At 33.3% G+C, this 24,288-nt stretch overlaps 4 protein-coding genes and 1 non-coding gene across 7 annotated transcripts; 4 read left to right on the top strand and 1 right to left on the bottom strand.

The window, feature by feature from the left end:
• Positions 1 to 2,585: 2,585 nt before the first annotated feature.
• Positions 2,586 to 7,216, top strand: LOC108334133 (actin-interacting protein 1-2). Of its 2 annotated transcripts, none has more exons than XM_052876382.1 (6): positions 2,586 to 3,104; positions 3,231 to 3,392; positions 3,769 to 3,955; positions 4,388 to 4,453; positions 5,846 to 6,253; positions 6,392 to 7,216. In XM_052876382.1, exons 1-6 carry the CDS (start codon positions 2,710 to 2,712, stop codon positions 6,647 to 6,649), a joined length of 1,476 nt encoding a protein of 491 aa, XP_052732342.1. In that variant the 5' UTR covers positions 2,586 to 2,709; the 3' UTR covers positions 6,650 to 7,216. The 2 variants fall into 2 exon arrangements, with proteins under 2 accessions (XP_052732342.1, XP_017425281.1); XM_017569792.2 differs by having other exon boundaries at positions 2,587 to 3,104; positions 4,388 to 4,810.
• Positions 7,217 to 10,519: 3,303 nt separating this feature from the next.
• Positions 10,520 to 12,349, bottom strand: LOC108334390 (guanine nucleotide-binding protein subunit beta-like protein). Its single transcript, XM_017570208.2, has 2 exons — positions 11,362 to 12,349; positions 10,520 to 10,800 (listed from the first exon to the last, which is right to left on the bottom strand). The coding sequence occupies exons 1-2, from the start codon at positions 12,232 to 12,234 to the stop codon at positions 10,699 to 10,701; spliced, it is 975 nt and encodes a 324-aa protein (XP_017425697.2). The 5' UTR covers positions 12,235 to 12,349; the 3' UTR covers positions 10,520 to 10,698.
• A 2,309-nt stretch (positions 12,350 to 14,658) lies between these two features.
• LOC108332345 (peroxisome biogenesis protein 3-2) lies at positions 14,659 to 19,059 on the top strand. The gene is made up of 7 exons (XM_017567565.2): positions 14,659 to 14,964; positions 15,273 to 15,434; positions 15,586 to 15,782; positions 15,898 to 16,028; positions 17,044 to 17,171; positions 17,733 to 17,951; positions 18,513 to 19,059. Exons 1-7 carry the CDS (start codon positions 14,951 to 14,953, stop codon positions 18,769 to 18,771), a joined length of 1,110 nt encoding a protein of 369 aa, XP_017423054.1. The 5' UTR covers positions 14,659 to 14,950; the 3' UTR covers positions 18,772 to 19,059.
• A 636-nt stretch (positions 19,060 to 19,695) lies between these two features.
• TRNAQ-UUG (transfer RNA glutamine (anticodon UUG)) lies at positions 19,696 to 19,767 on the top strand. The gene has a single exon. It is a non-coding gene; the product is annotated as a tRNA-Gln (tRNA).
• A 162-nt stretch (positions 19,768 to 19,929) lies between these two features.
• LOC108332454 (pre-mRNA-splicing factor SPF27 homolog) lies at positions 19,930 to 23,545 on the top strand. 2 transcript variants are annotated; one of them, XM_052878836.1, is made up of 7 exons: positions 19,930 to 20,262; positions 20,499 to 20,674; positions 21,584 to 21,667; positions 22,644 to 22,713; positions 22,792 to 22,925; positions 23,000 to 23,088; positions 23,333 to 23,545. In XM_052878836.1, exons 1-6 carry the CDS (start codon positions 20,026 to 20,028, stop codon positions 23,055 to 23,057), a joined length of 759 nt encoding a protein of 252 aa, XP_052734796.1. In that variant the 5' UTR covers positions 19,930 to 20,025; the 3' UTR covers positions 23,058 to 23,088; positions 23,333 to 23,545. The 2 variants fall into 2 exon arrangements, with proteins under 2 accessions (XP_052734796.1, XP_017423208.1); XM_017567719.2 differs by lacking the exon at positions 23,333 to 23,545 and having other exon boundaries at positions 19,931 to 20,262; positions 23,000 to 23,241.
• The last annotated feature ends 743 nt before the right edge of the window (positions 23,546 to 24,288 follow it).

Below are 24,288 nucleotides of genomic sequence, written 5' to 3'. Positions count from 1 at the left end.
AATTATTGATAAAAAAATTTGTTAATCACTTTTATAGATGAATTATATTTATTGTGATAAATTTGTTAATAAAATTTGTCGATAAATTATCCACAAAAATATTTATTGTGATAAATTTGTTAATAAAATTTGTCGATAAATTTGTTAGAATTTTTATTATTAATAAATATTTTTGTTAATAAAATGAAAGTAGTTTTCGCTTAAGACTTTGAAAATGTTATTGTAAAATTCGTCAATAATATTTTTTTTAATTTATTGATAAATTTGTAGTATTGTATTTTTTTGAAAATTTATTGATAACTTTTCATCAAATTTAATAAAATATTTGTTATAAATAAAATGAAGGTGAGTAAGAATAAGATAAAGGTATAGAAAGAAGGAAAAAAATCAACAAAGACAATAATATTGATGGTAACAGCAATAGTAGTAAAAAAAAAGGAAAAACGTGTGTAAAGGTTTATTCATAAAATTTTACTAACAAAAAAAAAATTCTAAAATATATTTACTGACAAATAAATATTAATGGACATTAGTCATTGATATTTATTAATGAAAATTTTAGTTAATAATTAATAAAAAAAATTATTTGTTGATAAAATTTATTGACAAATCTTTTATGGTCAATAAATAATTAATAATTTTAATTTTATCAATAAATTTTGATAATACCCACAAATTTTATCCATAATTAAATTATTTTTTAATAATGCAAATATATACATATTTGTATATATATATAAATTACGTGATGAAATATAAATGAGTTAAATATGTTTTTAATCTCTAAAACATCAAGCAAATTTTTTTTTAGTTCCTCTTTCAAACTAAGCTACATTTTGGGTGGTTAACGGTGTGTGACACATCATTTTTTTTTTCTGACGTTAGTCAATCTTTCTCATCTCCTCTCTCTCCTTCTCCTTTTGACTCTACCACAACCATCTCCGACACTACCTCCGACGCCACCTCCGACGCCACCTCCGATGTCACCACCGTGATCGCGAGTCGCCCCTTCCTTCCCACGGTCGTCCCCTGGAGCCGGATCTTGAAGTCCTTCATCTCCGCCACCATGAAACTCAGCCCCCTGCCCATTTAGAGTTGTTGATGAGATCAACCAAGGTTTCCCCTTGTCCACCCTCAAACACTCAAATATTCTGGAGGCTCTCTTCCGAGCTAACTAAAAACCAAACCAAATCAGTCTCCAGAATAACCGAAAGGTTGTACAATCATATTGAAAGATTGTACAAAGTGTGCAGAACATCTTGCTTCACTTGCTATTGGGATTGTGATACAGTTTTACTAGCCTCTAAATTTTTTAGGGTGCTAACAAGGAATGGTATTGCACCGGAGGAATCAACTATGGGTTTATTTGAATCCAAAGCACTCAATCCAAGGAAATTCGCAACAATCGCTTCGCCCAACGACGAATTTGAATAACTTGATTCAATTAGTTTTAGCATCTGTGTGTACAGTGCCGATTTTCTTCGTCGCCGCCACGCTGGCGATAGCGGTAGTGGGAGGTGCCGCCGCAGCTGACGACATCAAAGATAAAGCGGCGGAGCACACGGAAGTTTGGAAGAAAACACAGAAGAGAAGAACGTGGAGAAGATGCAAGGAATGAGACAATATGAAGGGAGAAAAGCTGGGAAAATTTTATCAAGTGTCAGAAAAAAAATGACGTGGCATATCATCGTTAGCCACCTTAGCTAATTTTTAACGCCACTGGTTTTGAAGGATGAAAAATTATGGTTTCCTTGAAGTGAATGACCAAAATGTAGCTTAGTTTGAAAGAGATACTAAAAACAAATTCGCTTGATAGTTTAGGCACTAAACATATTTAGCCCCATATAAATTAATTTTGTAAAAATGCAATTGGATCATTGAAATTATTAATCAATTTATGCATAGATATTAGAAAAAGAATCAATTTTATTATGATAAAATAAAAATTTCGATGACTTAAACATGTTTTTAAAAAAAAATAACAATGCAGTTTTCAAAATTATAATGCACTTTTCTGATAATTTGGACATTATAATTTACTTTCTTAAAATATATTAACCCTTTGTGTTATTACTTTTAATTGTAATGTATTTATACAAACAATTCTGAATATTAAAGTAGAAGTTTCTTACACAAAATTAATTTAAATGATAAATAACTTTCATTATTTTAAAGTCTATCTTAAAATATGTATATATATGTTTCATAAAATAATACAAAATGAATAATATTTTTTAATTATAATAAAACAATAATAAAGTCTTCTTGTACCCATTAGATTTAAGAAAACAATTTACATTGACTAATAAGTGAAAAAATAGTAACAAATTCTGGTTAACACAAATTTTTTAAAAGATGCAAGTTAATGTTCTTGTTATATATCCATTTGAGAGCTAGATTTACAAGATAGTAATTGAAAAAATATAGTTTATTTGCTTTACAGTAAATCATGATTAAGCACCAAATTATGTTGAAGAAATAATAAATTAAAATATAAAACACTACGTTTTAAGATCTTAAATTTGGATTGATGAATAAATAATATTTATTTAATTGGTATAATTACTGACATAAGATGTTTAAAAGATGAGTGGGAACATCGTGGCATGTCTCAGCGGTGTGGTTGAAACAGAGCTTGGTCGGTTGCGACATCGTGCTCTGCTTTTCACTGTGACTGAAACCACAAAGTAATCTCTTTGAGAAGTGAAGATGAGCCACGAGCTGAAGGAGACGTACGCGTGCATGCCCACGACGGAGCGCGGCCGCGGGATTCTGATCTCGGGCGACGCCAAGTCCAACTCCATCGTCTACACCAACGCCAGATCGGTGGTCATCGTGAGCCTCGAGAATCCCCTTAACGTCTCTGTGTACGGGGAACATGCCTACCCGGCCACCGTCGCGCGTTTCTCCCCCAACGGCGAGTGGGTCGCCTCCGCCGACGCCTCCGGTACCGTCAGGATCTGGGGCACGCGAAACGACTTCGTTTTGAAGAAGGAGTTCAGAGTCCTCTCCGGGCGCATCGACGACCTTCAGTGGTCCCCCGACGGCCTCCGAATCGTTGCCTGCGGCGAAGGCAAAGGGAAGTCCTTCGTCCGCGCTTTCATGTTAGTTCTCCTGAGAAACTTCTAGACCTTCTCGAAGCTTTTCTCTGTGTGTGTGATGTATTATGTTTGACTTCGTTTGACTTTAAGATCTCTTTTGTTGATAATGTTGTTTACTGTGCGATGAAGGTGGGATTCGGGGACTAATGTTGGAGAATTTGACGGTCACTCGCGCCGGGTTTTGAGTTGTGCATATAAACCCACGAGACCATTTCGTGTTGTTACCTGTGGAGAGGATTTTCTGGTTAACTTTTATGAGGGACCTCCCTTTAGATTTAAGCTATCTCACAGGTATGTGTTGTGTATTACTATGAGAAAATAAACTTTACAAAATGGTATTTTAGGCATCACTTACACTGTGCATATGTGTATGAGGCGGAAAAAGAATATGATCTTTTGACACAGCTGAGAATAGTGTTTCTCTGAAAGTAGCTTATGTGCTCTAGTCCTTCTTTTGAAAAAGATGAACACGTTTGGGATGAACGCTGCTACTTTTAAAGGGTTTTCATATGGAATCGAAACTGTTGCATATTGCTATTATTTGTAAATGTATGATCATTTGGACCTCAGTTTCTCTGAGGATTTTCTTTTGTAAGATTTGTCGTGCGTCTGTTCTGGTTTGTTCTTCTCTTTGGAACTGATATTGGGATAATTTGGTTATGTACAGGGATCATTCAAATTTTGTTAATTGTGTAAGATATTCTCCAGATGGCAGTAAATTTATTACCGTAAGTTCTGACAAAAGTGGTTTCATATTCGATGGAAAAAGTGCTGAGAAGATCGGTGAGTTGTCTTCTGAAGGTGGGCATACTGGAAGTATTTATGCTGTTAGCTGGAGTCCTGATGGAAAGCAGGTAAGTTAACCTCTGAGTATGTATGGCAATATATACTTACACCCTGATGTACTTGGATAAAACTTGGTGTCTTATTGAGTAGAAATAGGGTAAACATCAATTCCAAAGATAAAAGGCTGCAGCACCTTCCAATTCTCTCTCAGATAAAAAGATAACTTTCTCTTAACCTCCCCTGTTTTTTATAGGCAGCAAAGTTTGTTTCTTTAACCAATAAATCAAATAAACTGCTCTTTTTCTAACTAAGGGGTATCCATCATACTGACCCCAGTTTCCCCGTTGATATGATATCTCCTTTTCACCTCTCCCAAATACATAACGGTTGATCGCTTTCTTTTATGAAATTAACTCAATGCAAAACTTCAAACTTTGCTATGTGTGTATAACATTTTTGAGTAATAACAATCTGATCTACAGTTGTAATGCTGTCTATAGGTGTTGACTGTGTCTGCTGACAAGTCTGCAAAAGTATGGGACATATCAGAAGACAATAACGGAAAGGTGAAGAAAACTTTGACTTGTCCTGGCACTGGTGGAGTTGAAGATATGCTAGTGGGGTGCCTATGGTTGAATGATTATCTTGTCACTGTTTCTCTGGGTGGGATAATATCTATATTTTTAGCAAGCGATCTTGATAAAGCCCCGACAGCATTTTCTGGACATATGAAAAATGTTTCCTCCTTATCTATTCTTAGAAGTAACCCTAAAGTGCTCTTGTCTAGCAGTTATGATGGCTTAATAGTTAGGTGGATTCAAGGGATTGGATATAGTGGAAAAGTACAAAGGAAGGAAGGTTCTCAAATCAAATGCTTAGTTGCCGTAGAAGAAGAGATTGTTACTTCTGGATTTGATAATAAGGTGAATGTTTTGCTTATATTATTTGGTAATATGACAATGATAATAATTATGCTACAGTTTTCTCAATTTCCATCTCCTCCATTGGTGACAGAATCAGTGATGCTTTTCATTTGCATTTAAATAATATATTTTTTATGGGTTGAAATAAATTATTCATATGGCATTATCCATATTGGTAGTGAAGTTTCTGATAGGATATGGGGCTAGATCAGAAAATAGTTGGAATACCACTTCGAACAATCAAAGAATTTGGTGCCAAGTATGAAGAAGCTTTTTGATTTGGGAAGTTTATCCCACAAGGCAATAATTGGTAATAGAGACGAGAATCGGTTACACTCTCTGACTTGGCAAATTGGTTGGGGCGAAGTAGCCAAAAATATAGGGAGGAAGACAACGGTGGGAGAGGCTTGCTTGGATAATCACGTTACTTCTGGAGAATAGCTTTCTGTGAGGAGCCTTAGGCTGCTCTGGTTGAGTTCCTTTGTAAGATTGTTGGTCCAGTTACTTCATCAGTTTGGTACTCTGGTCTTAAATTGAAGGCTATTGTGACTTCATTTTTTCTATCCAATGTATTTGTTCTTATGATCCACCGATGATGCAAGGACCATTTTTTCCCCAATGTTGTCTATTGGACTCGGTAAATGGTAACATTAACAATTGCTTTACCAAGTGAGAGGTGATATAGTTTTTCAATTAATGTTCTTGTAATCTTATTGTATCTGTCTTGGTATTACCTGGAACGATGAATTTTTCTTTCTGGCTATTATTTTTTGTGCTGTAAATTGTTCCTGCAAAGTGATTTAAGAAATCGTGGTTTATGCTTTACATGATATCTTCATGCCTGCTTTAGTGTTGTTAGAAATCCCTGCAGCAATTGTGACATAGTTCTTCATTCATAGTACTTTCATGCTAAGATGTGACAAATTAGCCTTTTTGGGGGTAGAAATTTCAAGGCATCTGCAATATATGAATATTATGTAGAAGTGAGGGTTTCTTGCTCTGATTGCCCCTCTTTCTTTCTCTTTTGACAACCAGATAAGGCGAGTTTCTTTACATGGGGATCAGTGTGGAGATGCCGAGGCCATTGATATAGGAAGTCAACCTAAGGACTTGAGTGTTGCACTTCTTTCACCTGAACTTGCTCTAGTTTCAATTGATTCTGGAGTTGTTATGCTGCGTGGTACAAAAATTGTGTCAACCATTAATCTGGGGTTTGTTGTGACTGCATCTGCTGTCTCTCCTGATGGAAGTGAAGCCATCATCGGTGGACAGGATGGTAAATTACACATATATTCTATTTCTGGTGATACTCTTGTAGAAGAGGCTGCCCTTGAGAAACATAGGGGTGCTATTAGTGTCATACGTTATTCTCCGGACGTTTCAATGTTTGCATCAGGGGATGTCAATCGAGAAGCTATAGTGTGGGACCGTGCCTCCCATGAGGTAAGTGAACTTTGATAGCCAAAGTATTACTTTTGATGCTTTCTCTCTAATGTGCATACTGTCCTTTTGGGGATGTGTAAGAAATAATTTTTTTGTGTCATTACTTTTTAACTGTTTCAACACATGTTTTCATTTCAGGTGAAGCTTAAGAACATGTTGTATCATACTGCTAGGATAAATTGTCTTGCATGGTCACCTGATAGCCGTAGGATTGCCACAGGGTCGCTTGACATGTGTGTCATCATATATGAAATTGATCAGCCTGCATCTAGTAGAATTACCATAAAGGGTGCTCATTTAGGTGGGGTTTATGGGTTAACATTCACTGACGAATATAGTTTGGTTAGCTCAGGTGAGGATGCTTTTATCCGTGTTTGGAAGATAACCCCTCCTTGACTGATCGAGTTCGATTTGGAAGATAAGTGAATGTGGAAAAATATTTGTTGGATTTCAAATTTCTTGCTTTAGAAGGCTTCTAAAATTCAAGACTGAAGAGGATATGCTTATCATCGTAAGTTGGTCTTATCACATTCCTCTTTCAAATTTCGGTTTGGCAGTCACCTGCTTGAACATTGCGGTTTAAAGTTGAGGCTATTTTCTTGTTGCCTTTTATGAGTAACTGCTTTGTATGAGTTTCAATCTCTAGACTTTGATGGTACCAGTGTACATCACTATTTGTCTTGGTTTGCTCTGGATAAAACCAATTTATGATACCAAAGATTTTAATAGTTGCGAAAACTGTCAAAAGAATCTTATTGTGTACATTATTACAGGGAATCAATATTTGTAGTGTGAGTTTTTGTGTTGAAAGTGTTGATAGATCAGAGAGCAGAGTCAATTAATTTTCCCGATTTAAAACCTCACTTCTTTGGAGGATATACTCAAATGGGGTGCCCCTGTTTGAGGCCAGATTGGTTGTAATGTTTGTTTGTAGTTGGAATGCAGATTTGTATGTTTTGTTAATCTATCCATCCCTATATGCCAATGAACTTTTCTGGGTTTTAATTTCTGCCTACTCCCACCAACAGAACAAAAACAATTTTCTTGCTAAAGTAACAACTAGAGGGTAATTGAGAGAACAAATGCTACGTCTCCTTGAAGTTCCTTATAAGGTTTGGTATTTTCAATGTAAATTTGATTTTCCTTATAAGGTTTGGTATTTTCAGTATGAATTTGACCTTCCTTATAAGGTTTGGTATTTTCAGTATGAATTTGAAGTTCCTTATAAGGTTTGGTATTTTCAGTTGATACTATATTTGTGTTGATTTGGTATTTTCAATTGATATAAATTTGATTATTTTTAATACTAAAAAAGTTAATGTTATTGATTTAAAAAATTATATCCATTCATTTTTAAATTTTAAAAGTTAAAATATATCAAAGTTTTGAAAAAAAAACAAATCAATTTTACGTTTAGGGTGTAATGTTCCGAAATTTGTGAATTTCAATGACACTTATTTTCGCAATTTTCTAAAAAAATTATTTATTTAAATTATTCAAAAGTAAGAAAATTATCCAAGATTTTAAATCAAGTATATATTATTTTGAAATAAGCTTTTATCTCATTTAAATTCAAATACACATAAAAAAAGGATTTTATTTTCCAAAACACTCAAAGTTCCTCACTTTCCTGCATTCATATCAACATTTACTTTTATGTATATATTGATATAAATATACTATCATAGTAGATGAAAATCATATCCAAAACGTGCAAGAGTGAATTAAAAACATATTCACAATTATACTAATTCTTCACAACATCATAAAATAATGTGGACCACGAACTATAAATTAATTAAACAAAATCAATTAGTCATCGAAGAATTCGTGAGATAGTTTCACGACTTTAACAATTCAAACAATTAAACATCTAAACTTTAACATTTCTCATAATTCATCCATATCTCAAATAATAATAGACATAACCATAAACACAAACTCATTTATTTTTCAATAGACAATAACATTGAGAGAACCATTGTATAAACTAGTACCAAGAGATTGTCCACCTAACGTTTATAAATTTCTTCTATAACCAATTAAAAAACATATATGGATCGCACCGGATGTTGGGTCTATCGAGGAGAATCTCTCCTTCAAGGGTGAGTCCTTTCCACATTGCCACACTCTCCCTCCTGTTGAGTCTAACAAAGAGGAGGTTCACAAGAGAGACACAATCACCAATGTCATTGGAGTCCAACCATATGAGGGATTGACATCATTCTCTACCCAAAACCTTAAGGCAATGAGTTAATGGGTCTTTCACCTTTATATACTACTTTAATTTCTCATTTCTATCCAATGTGAGACTTATACTCACACTTGGATTCCTAACACCGGATTCACATTAAATTACTTTTGCATCCAAAAGTCATATGTTTTAAAAAAAGTCCAGTTAGGCCCCATATTTCATTAAAAAATGTTCAACATGATCCTTTTGGCTTGCAACGTTAAAAACGTAATGGTGCAATTACCACAGTGGCCAAAACTGGATAACCTGTGCACTTATTAATTGCGTGGCAATGTGAAGTGAATTGATTTGGTGGGAATGTTTAAAGTTTAAGTTATTGGGTAAAAGAAAAGGGTTAGTGTTGGTGAGGGTTTGTGCAACTTCTTCCCCTTTTTTAGCAAAGTGTTTGTAGGTAGATAGAAATCGCTTATTCCCAAGGTTGTTCTTCTTGTTCCAATACATGGTCAGAAAAAATTTCGCATTCCTCGGTGGTTGGAGGGGAGGTGGGATAATCCCTCGTTGCAATTGTGGTGATTTTGCTGTAAGCAAAGTGGTCAAAACTCTACACAATGCTGGGAGACAATTTTGGGGATGTCGTCATTACAAGGTTTTATGAATACTCTTCTTACTTAATTCGGAATTTATTTGTTCATAGATTGCTAAGTTAGAACCAATTTTGGTGGCTTATTTGGTGAATAACAAAGTGGATCTTCAAGAGGGATGTACTGTAACTTTTTCAAGCGATGTAATAAAGAAAAAATCTACGAAAAAGATGGTAAAATTGTCAGACAAAAGATCATTACAAAAATTATACCCCCAAAAATCATCATGAATCAAACCCTAACCCCTAAATCCAACAACGAAAACATCAAAGTAGGTTAGAGTTACCAACAGTTCAAATTTCACCTTCAAGGAATCACCACGTCACAGTTTCACCAGATTGTTAAACTCATAAATCGTGATAGTATTCTTAGATAAGGATAATTTGATTTAACTCATTTCATTAAATCTAATTGACGTTTTTGAATAAAAACTCGAAAACTAGGAATCAAGTATTAAACTTAAAATATTTTTATTTTTTCATTAAATTTTAAAATCGGTTAAAATTTTTAAAAAATCTTCAATTTCAGATTTTAAAATTCAATAAACATAAAATCTTTTATGAGATTTTAAAATTTGAAGGTAAAATCTTTAATCAAACTTAGAAATAAAAAAAATGTTATTTTCAAAAGTTGAAGATACAAAATAAAAATGATTAATAGTGCAGTGAAAAATCAAAAAGAAAGAGTGTAATAGTTGAAATTAACGGTGAAAATTATGACGTAAATTATAATTATAAAACATTAGTTCTTTTTATCTTTCTAAACTTCCTCGTGTTCCAAATTTACCCTCACTAATTATCAACATAGGTTCGAAAAGAAATTTATTAATCTTATTTTACTTCTAAGTATATTGAATTACTTGCATAATTGTTTTTAAAAGTGGTACACTTAGCTAACGTGAATAAATTAACCTGCCAAACTTGCATAATTGTCTATAATTAAAACAAAAAAAATTCAGACGAAAATTTATAATTGAGAATAGAAAATAAGAAAAACAAATTGAACAAAACACTTGAGCCCTTCATTAAAAACCAACAAAAAACTAGCATCAGCTTTTTTATCGTTAAAATTAATTTCCATACCAAGGTCAGAATTTAATCAATAACCTTCCTACAAAACAAACCAAAACTCACAGATGGCACAACATAAAAACTAACAAGCCATTGCCCAAAACGACAATCTACGTACTTTCATTACTACTACACTTAGATCTATCTCAGCTTTACTGAGAATATTGCTTAGCTTGACCAAGAAGGCAAATTAAGTTGTATAACCTAATTAGCGTTTAAGGCTTGAAGATTGATCGCATGAATTGTTGAAAAACATAAACTTAGAAGTTACAATCGGAAGTATAATAAATTGGTAATGAATAAACAACAGAGCTTCTCTTTTAATTGGAATATCTCGAAAATTTTCTAAAGATGATATTGGTAGATGGAATCCAAGATTTTGAAATATCCATGTAAGTAAAAACCAAAAACAACGTTTCAAAAATAAATAGAAGGTCTCAAAGCCACGGTCTTGAACATAAAAATCAATTCTACAGTAAAGCAGTAACTTTGTCCCAAAACTCAAAGCTGATTTTCATCTGAAAACACTAAAAGCTTAACCTAATAACGTCCAATTGCCCAAACTCTGACCACGCCATCAGTATAACCACTAAACAAAGTGCTTCCATCTGCACTCCAATTCAAACTCGTGCAATAGATGACCTGCAAAATATTCATACCAATTAAAAACATTACAAAATTAAGCGACACATCTTACAATTTAAAGTCTTACAATTATTGCAAATGTAATAGCTACGAACATAAAACAAAGTGATAAGGGAAGAACTTCTGTAATAGATTTCTTTCTTAACTCCAGGGAAATTGGATATAAAATATTTCAGTATCTGGTATTACAAACATTTCCCCCGCTAAGAAATAAAATGGTTAGCCAACTTTCTCTCCAAAGACACTTGACCACACAATAAACAATTCCTTATTAAAGTAAATGGAACACATTTAAACAGATAAAACATATCTGTAAATAAACAAATTGTAAAGATACACTACAATGCATAATAATACTGAATAAATTGAAAATAAAATCAAGCCAATTATACAAGAAAAGACATAATTTTTAAAGTTTAATCGTGATGTAAAACTACAATTCAATCCACAACAGAGGATATGGTTATGTGAATTATTAAATTCAGCAATTATAATGAGTATAATCAATAACATTACATTAACTACCAGTGTAAAAATCAAAACCATATCCAAAAGTACCTTCTTTTTGTTTGTGTTGCCACCGGTGGTACCATCGGCCTCCGTCTTAAGGTCCACCTTCAAATCCTCAACAATACTCTTACTCTCCAAATCCCAGATCTTGATGCTCTGCTCGGTGGCGGCGCACAGCCAGTACCTGTTGGGACTGAAGCAGAGGGCATGGATAATAGAGCCAGCATCGAGAGAGTAGAGACGCTTACCCTCAGCCAAATCCCACAGCAAAATAACTCCATCTTTTCCACCACTGGCACACAGAGAACCATCGGGAGAAACAGCAACAGTGTTCACATACCCACTGTGTCCAGCAAGGGTATTTCTCAGCTTGCAGTTCGTGAGGTTCCACACCTTAACAGTGCGGTCCCAAGATGCAGACACAATAGTCGGCTGAAGAGTGCTAGGGCTGAAACGCACACAGCTAACCCAATCAGAATGAGCATCACTGTCTTGAATGGTGTACTTGCATTCACCAAGGGTATTCCACAGTTTGATTGTGCGGTCACGCGAGGCCGACACGATCTGACGGTTGTCGATGGAGAACGCCACAGAGAGGACGTCCTTGGTGTGTCCAACAAAACGGCGCGCGGAGGTGCCGGCTGCAAGGTCCCAGAGGCGGAGCTCACCGTCCCAGGAGCCGGAAAGCGCAAACTGTCCGTCAGAAGATAGAACAACATCCTGAACAAAGTGGGAGTGACCGGTTAAACGGCGGCGTGGGACACCGTAGGTCTTGTCCTCCTTGGTGAGTTGCCACAAGATGATGGATTTGTCGCGCGAAGCCGTGACTATCATGTCGGAGTTGTCAATGGGAGTGGCAATCGCCGTTACGACGTCGGTGTGGGCGCGCATGGTGCCGCGGAGAACGAGACCCTCTGCCATTTTTCTCTCACAGGAACACAAACACACAGAAATGAGATTACTAGGGTTTTCGAGTTCCCGTACTCTGCGTGAGGCTTTTGTGTTTCTAAGCCACGCTATGACTCTCGCGAAAGAATATATAGTGACTAGAAAACCTGATTAGGGTTTTCAGATGGATACCAACTCAACACATTTTTTCTCTTTTTTTTTGTTTTTGTCAAGTACTACTGTTTCAGTTCACTTCAGGCCCACTACTTTCAAGCCCAACAATATCTTTTAATTAGTTAGAATCTCTCAGTGTTGTTAAATTTTAAGTAATTCATAAATTTATATATTTTTAATTCAGTTTTTATTAAATATTTTAGTTTACCAAATATTTATAAATTTTAATTTTTTTCATGTGTTATCATTTTTAATTTGCTATCGTATTAAATTTTTATCTCAGGTTTTTTCTTTTTTCATTTTATTTTATGTCAAAAGAAAATATAAATATAAATTACTTACATTTGTAAATTAACATTCGTTTCATTCACATTTTAATTACATTTATTGATAATATGAAAATGATGTATAATTATGAGTTTACTCTTTACGTTTTGTTTGTTTAGGAGAATGAACACATGGAGTTTAGAGGATTGAGAGGTGAAAAGAAAGAGATTTGAAGGACAATTCTGTTTTTTTTTTATCAATTTAGCATTTTTATTTTAATAATAATTATATTTTTTTATTATTATAAAGTAAAAGCGGATACTTCACAGTAAATTGTAATTTTTCTGGTTGACATAAAGTAAAAACTTAAGTTATTTAAATAGAGTAAACCAGAATAAAATTTGGAAAAATAAAACATATATCTGAATATAAATTAAATTATTTAATTTTACTTATTATTTTAGCGTTTTAAAACGATTTATCTGTATAAAATAATACGTTTATTAATTCACATTAGATTGTTTTAATTTATTTATTATTTTAAATATTTATTTTATTACAATGTAAAAACTCATATAAACAGGTATTAATAATATAATTATTAAAACAACAATAATGGATTTCATAAAGTTAAATAATAAGAAAATGTTTATAAATAGAATAGATTATAATCAATTATATTATAAATATATATTTTTGTCATTTAGAAACTAATTAAGTCATAAAGGTTGTATATATTTTTTAAAATATACTATGAGTGGTATAATTAGATATGAATGTGTTTGAGATAGTGAATTTTTAAGGAAAATGAAATTGATGTAAAGTTGTTTGGATTAGAAAAAATAGGGTGATTGGAATAAGTTTGAGATAAAAATTTGTAAAATATTATGTATGATACAATGGATACGATAGATTACAAAAATATTTTAATAAATAAAATTAAATCATTACTATCTTATTTTTAAAAAATGTAATATAGATTTAAATATAAATAGCAAAAGTTATGTTAAAATAAATAAAAAATTATTATTAAAAAATTCAAAAATATAATTGATTATTATTATTATTCATAAAATAATTATAATAATAATTACGAGTCTATGAGTTACCATCACCGTGTTTTTTCATTGTTTTTATGATGTTTCTTGACAACTATACTGAATTTATTATAAAGTAACTGTGGTATGACACTCGTTACTTGGTGCATCAAAATAGTTTTAGATATTTGAAAAGGCTTAGAATCGATTTGCATAAAGAAGAAATCGGTTTCCATTTTTACATAATCAATTCTCCTTTCATGGAATCGGTTCTGAAATTCATTTTCACATATTCAATTATTCTTCAATTTTTACACGATCAAAATCACCACGTCACAATATCCAAATAACTACTTTACATGATCAAAAAGTAAAAGGCAGTTTTGCCAATTCATATTTAAACAACGATAAATCATCGCTTTTAAACAATAATAAATCATGGCATTGTTACCTTTATTTCAATGAATACACTATATTTGTTATAGTTTTTATTAATCTATACTTTTGTTTCATATGAAGACAGTGAACTTATTCCAAACTATCTTTCTTATACACATTTCTTTTCAAAATTATTTATTATTTTAATAATAATATAATAATTTAACGTTAAATGTTTGTTTAAGCATTGATTCACATACTTTCACATATATAAACATTTTATTCTAAAAAGGTTTTACAAAAATGTAAAAATATATATGATTTTTTTAAATACATGAAATCCTTTAAACTCTTCTAATTTTCTAAAAATTATAAATCCAGTTACAAAAACCTAATCATAAATTTTCTCTCTCTAGTATATATATATATATAAATTAAATCACTGTATTCTTACAAAATATATTTTATAAGTAATTTATAAAATCAATTAGGATACCTTTTTTACATTAATATATTTATAAAACAACAATTTGGTGGTTGATGAAAATTTATCTTTTTTCTTTATATTTATCAATGTTATTAATAATATTGTTTTGATTTTGATTGTTTCCAGCAACAAATGGGGGAAACCTACACCCCCATTCCCCAAATTCATTTCTGAGTGTTCGAGGTTGAGCTAGCTACCCAAGGCTACAATCCTCCTCAAAGTCACTCCTTTTCAGTTTTTAGCCCTTTTTTGTCTCACTGTTTGTGCCACAGCACCACCTACTTGCTTTCTTTGCATTTTTTCTTCTTATATTTTCTTGGTCTCTCTGTGTTGTATTCTCATGCTTCGTTGTTAACGTGGGTTTTGAGACTGACCGTAGAATATCGGTCTACCCTGTATCTTCAGAATGCTTTCTGTGAGGTAAGTCTCCGACTTTGATGCAATCCCTTATTTGGGTCCGTCTCTGTAGTTCCCTTTTGCAAAACTTTGCTCTCAGTGTGACATTCTTTTTCTAGCTCCTCTTTTAATGTTTGACCCCAATTTGATTTCTGAGACTGAAATTATAAACATGGGGTGATTTTTTTTGTATGTATTGTTGTTGTTATTGGATTGTGATCAAAATGGTGAGGGTGTCTTTAATTGGCTGCATCTCCGTGATTGTCCTCTATGCGTGTTTCTGCATTATTCTGGGGCTTTGTCTGTTAAATATTTTGATTATTGTGACTCAGGGATTTTTGGAGACGGCATAGGAGGAAGGTTTTCTACACTGTTGGAGTTTTGGGAAGTGGGTACCTTTTGTATAAACTCTATGGTGCTCACAGGCATGGGGTTCAGGAACTTGAAAGAGAAGTCGCAGCTCAGAGGGAAACTGAGGAGCTTATGAAGGCTCAGTTGAGTGAAATATCTACCTTCTGTGTTTCATGCCTTTTTGCGTAGATTAGATAAATTATATATGTTTTTTTGTGATCATCAATTTCTACCCCTGGCTAGAGAAAAGAAATGCTGATGGCGTGCCTTTTATTGTTTTATTGACAATGATAGGATGCAAGCTCACTTTGAGAATATTCAGAGGATCTCTGATGTAACACTGCCTCATGCTATGCACGACTTAAATTTTCGGATCACTGAAGAGTTGGATCTTTCTCATCTTCTTGAAAGGCTAATACAAGGAAAGGGTCAGCCAAACAGCTTAACGCAATCAAAGAAACTAGATTTATGGAGTAGACTCAAAATTCTAAGTATGAATCTGGTCTTGGATTCCGCGATTGTTATACCTATAACTTTGTGGTGTTAATTCACCTGGATGCGATAATAAACTGCTTAAAAATAAACATCTGTGCGTTTTTTTTATAGGTTTTACAAGGATGACATTGTCAGTATGGGCTACAACAATGCTTAGCTTATATACGAAAGTTCAAGTCAATATACTAGGAAGGCATCTATACATTGATACAGCACGAAGCCTTGGAATCTCTGATTTATTGGTAAGAACAACCGTGTTTCTTCTTTCTTTTTTTGCATGATGAGTTTTTCAGGCTCTTATCAAAGATTGATTGGTGTTGGTTGAGTCTTATTGGATGCTTTGTGCATGTATGTAGAATGAAGAAACCCATGCCATGCCATTCTCTATTAAAGGATTTGTGGCATCACACATAATATTTGTGTTGTATCCAACAGATTGCCTGACCTTAGATCATTTTGGACTTCCAAGGGGTTTGTCGGGATGGAATTGATTTCTCATTGTTTGTCTGCCCGTAGAATGAGTGAGAAGTGAAACACTACACGTTGTTACCAGTTTCTCTTACCCAAAAGTGAGTTAATATGCTTGTGGCACCTTAGTACTAAAGAATATATCTACATCTGTTTTGGCATTGAAGGAAGTCAGTTTAAAATGTAATATAAGATATTTTAAAAATTACTCTCGGTGTGTACTTTTGAGACCAATTACCATACTCATAAGGATGTGCATATTTAAGAATTATTTTACATCTTTGGATATGTTACTTGTATTTAACTTAATTTGATAGAAATATACAGCGCCCTGTACTTTTACATTAACTGTGTTAAAGTATTCATGTTAATGTGCTCTCCAGTCCCAATGCCTCATTGGGTATTATCTACTATTGTTTATTGAATTTTATTTTTTGTTCTGTGGGTTCTCTTTTGTCATCTTAAGATTGTATTTGAACAATGAACTTATTTCTGTGACAGGGGGAAGAGAGGGATTTGGGACTAGGTTCTGTTGTTACAATTTTGAGGCTTTTGTTCTATTGATTGACCCAGCACATGGGTTAAATATCAGAGTAAATTATAATTTCAAATATTTTCAGTCAAATTCTTTGGGGAATGTGTTTGTTGTCTTTGTGATAAACTTTTAATCACAAGAAAAGACCTATAATTCAACTTCTATTCGAATATACTTGTCACTGATTTGACACATAACATGGCTCATTGAATCTGGAAATAATTTTGTTTTCTTCACTTTTTCTCTGTATACAGGAAAGTGTAGACGTGGTTGATAGGGAAGACCACAAGAAATTTCTAGATAGTGTTGATTTTCTCTCTCAACATGGCATGCCTGCCTTGATTTCTGATATGGAGGCTGCAACAAAAGAAGTTCTCAAAGGGTGATGCTTCTTACATTAATTTGAACGCTGAAGGTCAACAATTTGTGAATTGAATCTATCAAGCATTAAAAATCTTATCTCAGATAATTTTTCTATGACGGCATAGGATTTGTTAGTATCCACGTCTCTGTTTTAAAATTTCCTTACCTGTCAATCTGCTCTTGATTAAGTTTCTGATTTGAGACCGAGAGTTTCCATCTGTTTTGCATTTTCTGATTAAGTGCCATCTATATTGTTAATAATACCAACTGGAATAGTTATTAACTATGTAAATTTAAAGTTTAGCGACAAAATCACATTAATGCTACCCTTAACTAGCCTCCTGTTGAAGTTAGCAGTCAATATATATAATCAAATAGTTCACCGAAAATTGTGCCTCACTTCATCTCTTTTGTATATGTGAATAATATATAGAGAGAGAAAGAAACTAGTAAACCATTAGAGGTATTCATTGAGTTGGAACTTGGAAGTATTGACATTATTTATAGAATCTAGATATGTATATTATAGATTAATGATAAGACTCTTTTTAAATCGGTTATAGATGATTTCGATGTGCAGAAAGCAGTTGAGTACTTTCTTCAGCAGCACAACACTCCATGAAACTGTCATGCAGATACTCAGCACCTTCATGAGCATGGGGAGTCCAAATTATTGGATAAAGTATATGATTCCAGAACATGTCAAACCGTATTCCTCAGGTTCTAGCAGTGACCCAATGCTATCTGATATGACCGAGTATGAACAACTTATGATGGAAGCACGGGCCGTATTATCAAGGTAAAAAATTCTGTATATAGCATTCTTTATTTGAGATCAGAAGTGTGTTAAGAACATACTTCCTACGTTTTACAATGAATGTAATTTTAGTTTTTTAGGAAAATTTCCATTTGATTGACATTCTTAGCTTTCAATGAAGCATCGGTTTTTTTTTTCTTTCTAATTTGTCCTCAAATTAATTACTCTCGACGAATCAATATAAGTAATGCATTTATTGATAGAGCGAAATTATTTTAGTAAAACTGTTTAAAAAAGTGGCATATTTGTTGTTATCTTTTAATCTGTTTGAGAAAAATCTTAAATTGCAGTCATTGTGGGATAGAGTTTGTATAGCCTTTAACATACATTCCAACAAACACTGTTAATGATTATAATTTATTAGAAATCACAAAATAATAGGTTGAGTCATTACATAGGAAATGGGATCCACCAAATTGTGTTTCTCAGCAAATTTCAGACAGTAGTAAATAATATGTTAAAAAAGTGTACTTATAGAATTTATTGAGATCAAACGTATTATTTTCAAAGGATGGCAAATGGATAATTCTCATTGCTTTGCAGTGCTGAATTTGGAAGCATTGTGGAGATATCTCTGCAAGCAGTGGTGGATAAACTGGTGGAGCTCATGGGGGTTAAATTTAAAGGAGGAAGCATAACTGCGGGCTTGCCACTGGCCAGAGTATTGCCTCAGGTTGCACAGATGTGTCCTTTGCTCCTTGAAGAACCCAGCAAAAATCAGTTCATCCAAATCATTAGAAATATACAGGAGGTTGAGGTTTTTTTCACACTCCTCTATGCAAATATGCCACATGCCCAGTGATTATTATTCATGTTTCAAATGAAAGAAACCAAAATGATTAAATTTATTGCATGGAAGGCATCGGACAATGTACAAAAAATTAGACGAGGTTCAAAGAGAGATATAGGAGCTAAATTATTAGCTTTTCATCTTTTCAATGTCATATTTCCCATTTGTTGTATTTAGTGATGCATAATGCTCCCCCTTTGGCTCTAACTTGGCGTTTGGGGAACCCTTTTTTGAGGACTACAGCTTGCTTTGTTATCAATGCTGTACACACGGGAAATGACTTTCATCATCATTTCATCATTTACTTTGTTCATGCACTGCTTCTCAGAATTGTCTTTCATATTTCGAAATACCCTTTTATTTGGGAACATATGAAAATACAAGTGAATATTTGATGGAAAATGGTAAGTGAATATTTATGATTTGTCTTCGTAACTAGAGCTGTGAAATTGATGGACTCTATGACTATGTTTTTTTTTTCTGCGACATAAAACTATAACTGATGGCATCAACTGCAGTAAAGGTTTCTTGTCGATCAAATAAGATTATTCGTTTTTTAGTTAAATCAATGGAACCGATTAATTAACTCAGTTTAATTTTTATTTTCTTTTGTAAGTTCAGCAAAAACTGGATTCAATTTGTCTCGAGTGGCTAAAATCTTGTTTGTAAAAGTCCGAACATTGTGGATGTAAAAGACATGGTTGTCAATTAAGTTCTTCAACAAAAAATATCAGTTAAACCGGTGAATAATACTTCAAACCATTATGATTCTAATGATTTATTAATAAATATTAAATTAATTATTTAGATGCATATATTGATGGAGAAATCAAATTAATCATAGTATTGTACAAGCATGAGAATAGGAGATGTGGCAGCACTGGTTTCCTCTATTACTTTATTAAATTGGTTTTACCGATTCAATATAAAACACTCGGTTCTATGGTGTAGTGGTTAGCACTCTGGACTTTGAATCCAGCGACCTGGGTTCGACTCCCGGTAGGACCTACGTCTTTTTTTAATAAAAGATACAGGGTATTTTGGTCTTTTAAATACCATATGGGGTGCAGGTTAAATATTAGGGGTGGATAAAGAAATACACTGGACTTGAATGCGTAAACTGGCCTAGCCCAAAACAACTTCTTTTCTTCTTCTTTTCTCTCGTAACTGTGTTACTACTGATTAGAGGTGTGCGTAGAGGAAAACCTTTTCTCCTCGTCTCTCCGTCTCTCTTTTTGTGGTTTGCAGAAAACAGCGAAAGCAACCATGGCGGAACGAAGCAACGGGGAAGTTCTAATGCTGGAAGCGCCACCGTCTTACGGTAAACCTACCAGCTCGGACGCCGAAATTATCGACGCATTACCTTACATCGACGACGACTACGCCGACCCCAGAGTCAAACTCGAGGTTGACCGTCTCGTCGAGGATGAGATGCGCCGCAGCTTCAAGAAACCCACAGATTTCCTCAAAGATTTCCCTCCTCTTCCCAGCTCCAATTTCGAGGTTCTCCTTTTCTCTATTCACTTTCTTTTTTGGAAGTTTAAGATGAGATATAACACTCGCAATTTCGATTCCTAACCTTACTGTTATTTATTTTTTAGTGTTTTCTGCGCAATTTAATTTAAAATATTGTCCGCATGAGATAAGTAAATCACTGTTGAAATACATTCGCTGAAGTTGGAGTTCGTGAAGAATGTCTTTGCCCTAGTTCTTTTGTGAGTGTGATTGTGCTATTGCAGAACTACCCGATGATTGCAAGAGAGTATGAACGCGTGAGAGCTGGAAGGCCTCCCGTTGCTCTTGATAGGTCTCGCTACGAATTGGAAATGCCGCCGGCGAATAAAAGGAACGATGAAACTGCTTGGAAGCAGGCTCTTCATAGGGCTCAACGCCTACTGCAGTACCAGATGATGAGGTGTGTTACAATTCAATGTTAAATAAAAACCCTAGATTACATGCTGTTATTCTCAAACCTTAGTGTTCTTTACATTGAAAATTTGTTTAAGTGCTAATAAATAGTGTTTTCTAGCGCTTTTTTTCTGGCACTTAGTGTTCCGTGCTATATGTTTGGACAAGAGATAGCTCTCAAACTATTATGTATCTAATTGTTTCAATCAAAGGATACAAAACGGAGTTCACTGCCGTAGGTCTCCCAGTTGTAGCCTCTTTGTTATGTGGAACTTAATGACCTCCTCACTGATAAGGAGTCTAGTTGTATTTAGCTTGAACTAAGTACTTTTTATGAAATTTGATTTAATTTTCTTAACAAACAAGATATGAAGGAAAATTCAAAGAAACTTGTCAGTGGATTTAGTCCTTATAAGTTTGAAGGTTTGTATCCAAGTGATGAAAAAGGATTAAACAAACTAAATCATATACAAAGACATGATTGATGGCATGTCATTGGCAGAAATATGAGAAAAAACAAACAAGAATAATGAAGAAATACAAATAAATGGATATACTTAAGGAATGCAATGAGAGCGCTACATGAAGATGGCAGAACCTTCATCTTTGTGATAATCTCAATGAAGAATAGTCACTCGTGTCCTAAGAAATATTTAGTGCAATGTTATAAACAATTGGCCAAGGCAGAAATCGGTAGTGGAGTTGTGGCTGGGCGCCATAAGATGGTAGTGACAATGTAAGTTTTCCATGCCAGTCCATTGCGGTCACTTTGGGCATCTCAGTTCTTTGGGAGAGGAAATAATTACTGTATTTTCTATCTCAAGTTAGGTCTGTTATGCCTTATGAAGTATTTTTAATAGCTTACCGGTAGGAAGTTGTTTGCAATTGTTTTATTGGTTGATAACTTGATATGCAGGATGGAAAATTTGGAGTTGATGTTAAAATACGGCCCTGATACATGGAAACTACACAACCAGCGATTGGAAGTATACTTATCAAGGTTTGTTAATTGAATAAACGTGGTTCATGTTTAGATCTTGTTTTGAATTATACAGTTGCTACCTCTCAGGCATCATTCCATTTTGTTGTCACTGGCTTGTAACACCAGTGCTTCTGCATTTCTTGCTTGCCTCATGTATGTTTAAAAATCTAGTTGTTGTCATCGGGACAGACCTGCCTTGGTCCATATGGCTTGGCACTTGTAATTTTCAACTTAAATTTCTTGCCTCCAGCAGAGAAAATTAGCTTTTATATTGATTTGGTTCTTGCAATTGAATTTTGGGGAATGGATGTTTCGTTTTGCTTGATGATGTACCCCCAAGTTCCTTCATATTGATTTGGTTCAGACAATATTTTTTCATTCCTATGATTAAGATTCCTAGGTGAAATATTTTTCTGTTTGGTTTCTCTAGAAACCTTTCATACCTCTGTTTTGTATAAATGTATATTTTTACAGATTTAGTAAATTAGTAAACTCTGGTTTAAAGTATTTCCTAGTTCTGTGCTTCATATTTGTTCAATTTAATTTGAACTGGCCATTTCTTTAGATTGTTACTGGTATATTTTTACAAGACACGGGCACTCAAAAGTGAAGGTTGGGGAGCTAATCTGGATTAATTAATATAAAGCTTAAGTGAAACATCAATCTTAACCGTTAATGTTTCTGGTATATTTTTACAAGACACGGGCACTCAAAAGTGAAGGTTGGGGAGCTAATCTGGATTAATTAATATAAAGCTTAAGTGAAACATCAATCTTAACCGTTAATGTAAAACTTATTAGTGTCTACTCTACTGTTGTTCTTCTCATCTCTCACGATAAATACTCTCTCGATACATGCATAAATCACGTGAACCAGTGTAAATAATAGATCGAAAAGATGTTGCCGGAGCAGCTGTGCTTAATAGCACATGTTGTTTGCCTGCATATTTTGTATTTCGTACAGCAACGGTTATAGTTGTGTTATTTTTTTCTAGAATGCAGAAATTAGCACAAGAACAAAATGAAAAGATTGAAAAAGTAAATCGTGAAAGGAAATATCATCAGGTAATTATCATTTACCACTCTTCTGTCCGTTTTGACTTGTCAAATTTCTGCTAACCTGTTATTCTTAAAATTTGTCAGCAAAACACAGCGTATGAGCTTAATGCATTGTCCATGCAATGGAAGGAGCTCTGTCAGAAGAATATAGATATCAATGCTGCTTGTGCTTCAGTTGTAAACAGCATAAATGAACTGAAAAGTGAAGCAGCAGAAAGGTGACTACTACAAAAATTCTGGTTTTCTTGGCTTATTTCCTCTAGTTTTGGTGTTAATTGGTTTATTTTTTCAGAGGCTGGAATTTGGAAACTGTCACAGAAAATGGTCAACTGCCGAATTCCGAATTATGAGATTCGGATGTCCTCATCTAGTTTTGTATCTGTAAGGAATTTGTTCAGCTCTAAACTTGATTTTAACTGTTATTGTACCTCTTAATGTTTAGTTCGATATTATGAAAAAGTTACAAATGCGCTCACCCCAAAACGATATGATGAAATGTTTTTTTAATGGAAACCTGTGTTTTTTTTTGGGGGCTTCAAGGAGTTGAATTTTTATTCAAAATTCAATCTATATAATGAAACTAGTACTTTACCCTTCCCACCTTTATTACATTATCAAATCACAGGCAGCCTGATTGTTTTGGTGATATACAAACTTAATTCCATCAGCAACCTGACATGTTGGGATACTTCTTGTTCTTGAGGTGAGACAAATCTTGATTTCGTTCACCCATTGGTAAGGGAAGAATGGTACTACCAAAGGTGATACTGTAATAAATTCTTGATTTGCGATCTATAATTTTCCTTTTTATGCTATCTTGCTTTTTAGTTTAGAAAAATTGTAATTTTAATTTCTAGTGTAAATTTAATTGTATTTTTATTTTGGTTCAGTTGAACAGTCGATTAACATATCAGTTTAAGGGGTCAGTGAAAAATTATTTAATTGATTAAAATATAAAAGTAAATTAAATGAACGTTTAGACAGGTAAAGGTTGTATCGAAATTGTGATTTTTTTTTTTACATATAGAGAATAAAATTCTACCAAATTAGGATGACTGAAATCTTGAAAGAAATAGATTATTTTCAAAACTGAAATTTAGACTATACAGATGAATATTAAGGAATAGTACAAATTTTGAAAATTAATTTATATATTTTATTTAAATGTCAAATAGTACAAGGTAATAGATATTATCTGCAAATAAGTCTTATTAAAAGAAAACTGAGTGTATACACTTCTATAATATCCGTGGGAGGCACATAATTCATTTCTATTATGTTAAAACAATATAATTTTACAAATGTATATTAATGTAATGTAATATAATTTTAAGAGATATAAAAATAAATAATTTTGTAAAGATAAGACGTAAGGATTATTACACTATCATTCTATGTTTTTAGTTAAGAATTAGGGGCTTTGCTTTTTAATTAAAAAATTTATAGTTATTAAAATAAATTAGAAAACAACACTAGAAACGGTTATTTTAAATTAAAAGATTAATGTTTATAAATAATATATTTAAATAAAAAATATTTGAAAAAATGTATACAATTAACTGTAAAGTTATAAATAATAAA

This window comes from Vigna angularis, chromosome 1, assembly GCF_016808095.1.
Source record: "Vigna angularis cultivar LongXiaoDou No.4 chromosome 1, ASM1680809v1, whole genome shotgun sequence".
NCBI lineage: Eukaryota > Viridiplantae > Streptophyta > Magnoliopsida > Fabales > Fabaceae > Vigna > Vigna angularis.
This window is presented reverse-complemented; position numbering and strand designations above follow the sequence as displayed.

Excerpts from the sequence above, each read along its gene's own strand:
- LOC108334133 (XM_017569792.2), top strand. The coding sequence starts at position 2,710 with ATGAGCCACGAGCTGAAGGAGACGTACGCGTGCATGCCCACGACGGAG. Across the intron at positions 3,105-3,230 it reads TCCTTCGTCCGCGCTTTCAT|GTGGGATTCGGGGACTAATG; the intron begins GTTAGTTCTCCT and ends TGTGCGATGAAG. Across the intron at positions 3,393-3,768 it reads AGATTTAAGCTATCTCACAG|GGATCATTCAAATTTTGTTA; the intron begins GTATGTGTTGTG and ends GGTTATGTACAG.
- LOC108334390 (XM_017570208.2), bottom strand. The coding sequence starts at position 12,234 with ATGGCAGAGGGTCTCGTTCTCCGCGGCACCATGCGCGCCCACACCGAC. Across the intron at positions 10,801-11,361 it reads GCAACACAAACAAAAAGAAG|GTCATCTATTGCACGAGTTT; the intron begins GTACTTTTGGAT and ends AATATTTTGCAG.
- LOC108332345 (XM_017567565.2), top strand. Across the intron at positions 15,435-15,585 it reads GAGGAGCTTATGAAGGCTCA|GATGCAAGCTCACTTTGAGA; the intron begins GTTGAGTGAAAT and ends TGACAATGATAG. Across the intron at positions 16,029-17,043 it reads TTGGAATCTCTGATTTATTG|GAAAGTGTAGACGTGGTTGA; the intron begins GTAAGAACAACC and ends CTCTGTATACAG.
- LOC108332454 (XM_052878836.1), top strand. The coding sequence starts at position 20,026 with ATGGCGGAACGAAGCAACGGGGAAGTTCTAATGCTGGAAGCGCCACCG. Across the intron at positions 22,714-22,791 it reads GTGAAAGGAAATATCATCAG|CAAAACACAGCGTATGAGCT; the intron begins GTAATTATCATT and ends AAAATTTGTCAG. Across the intron at positions 22,926-22,999 it reads AAAAGTGAAGCAGCAGAAAG|AGGCTGGAATTTGGAAACTG; the intron begins GTGACTACTACA and ends TTATTTTTTCAG.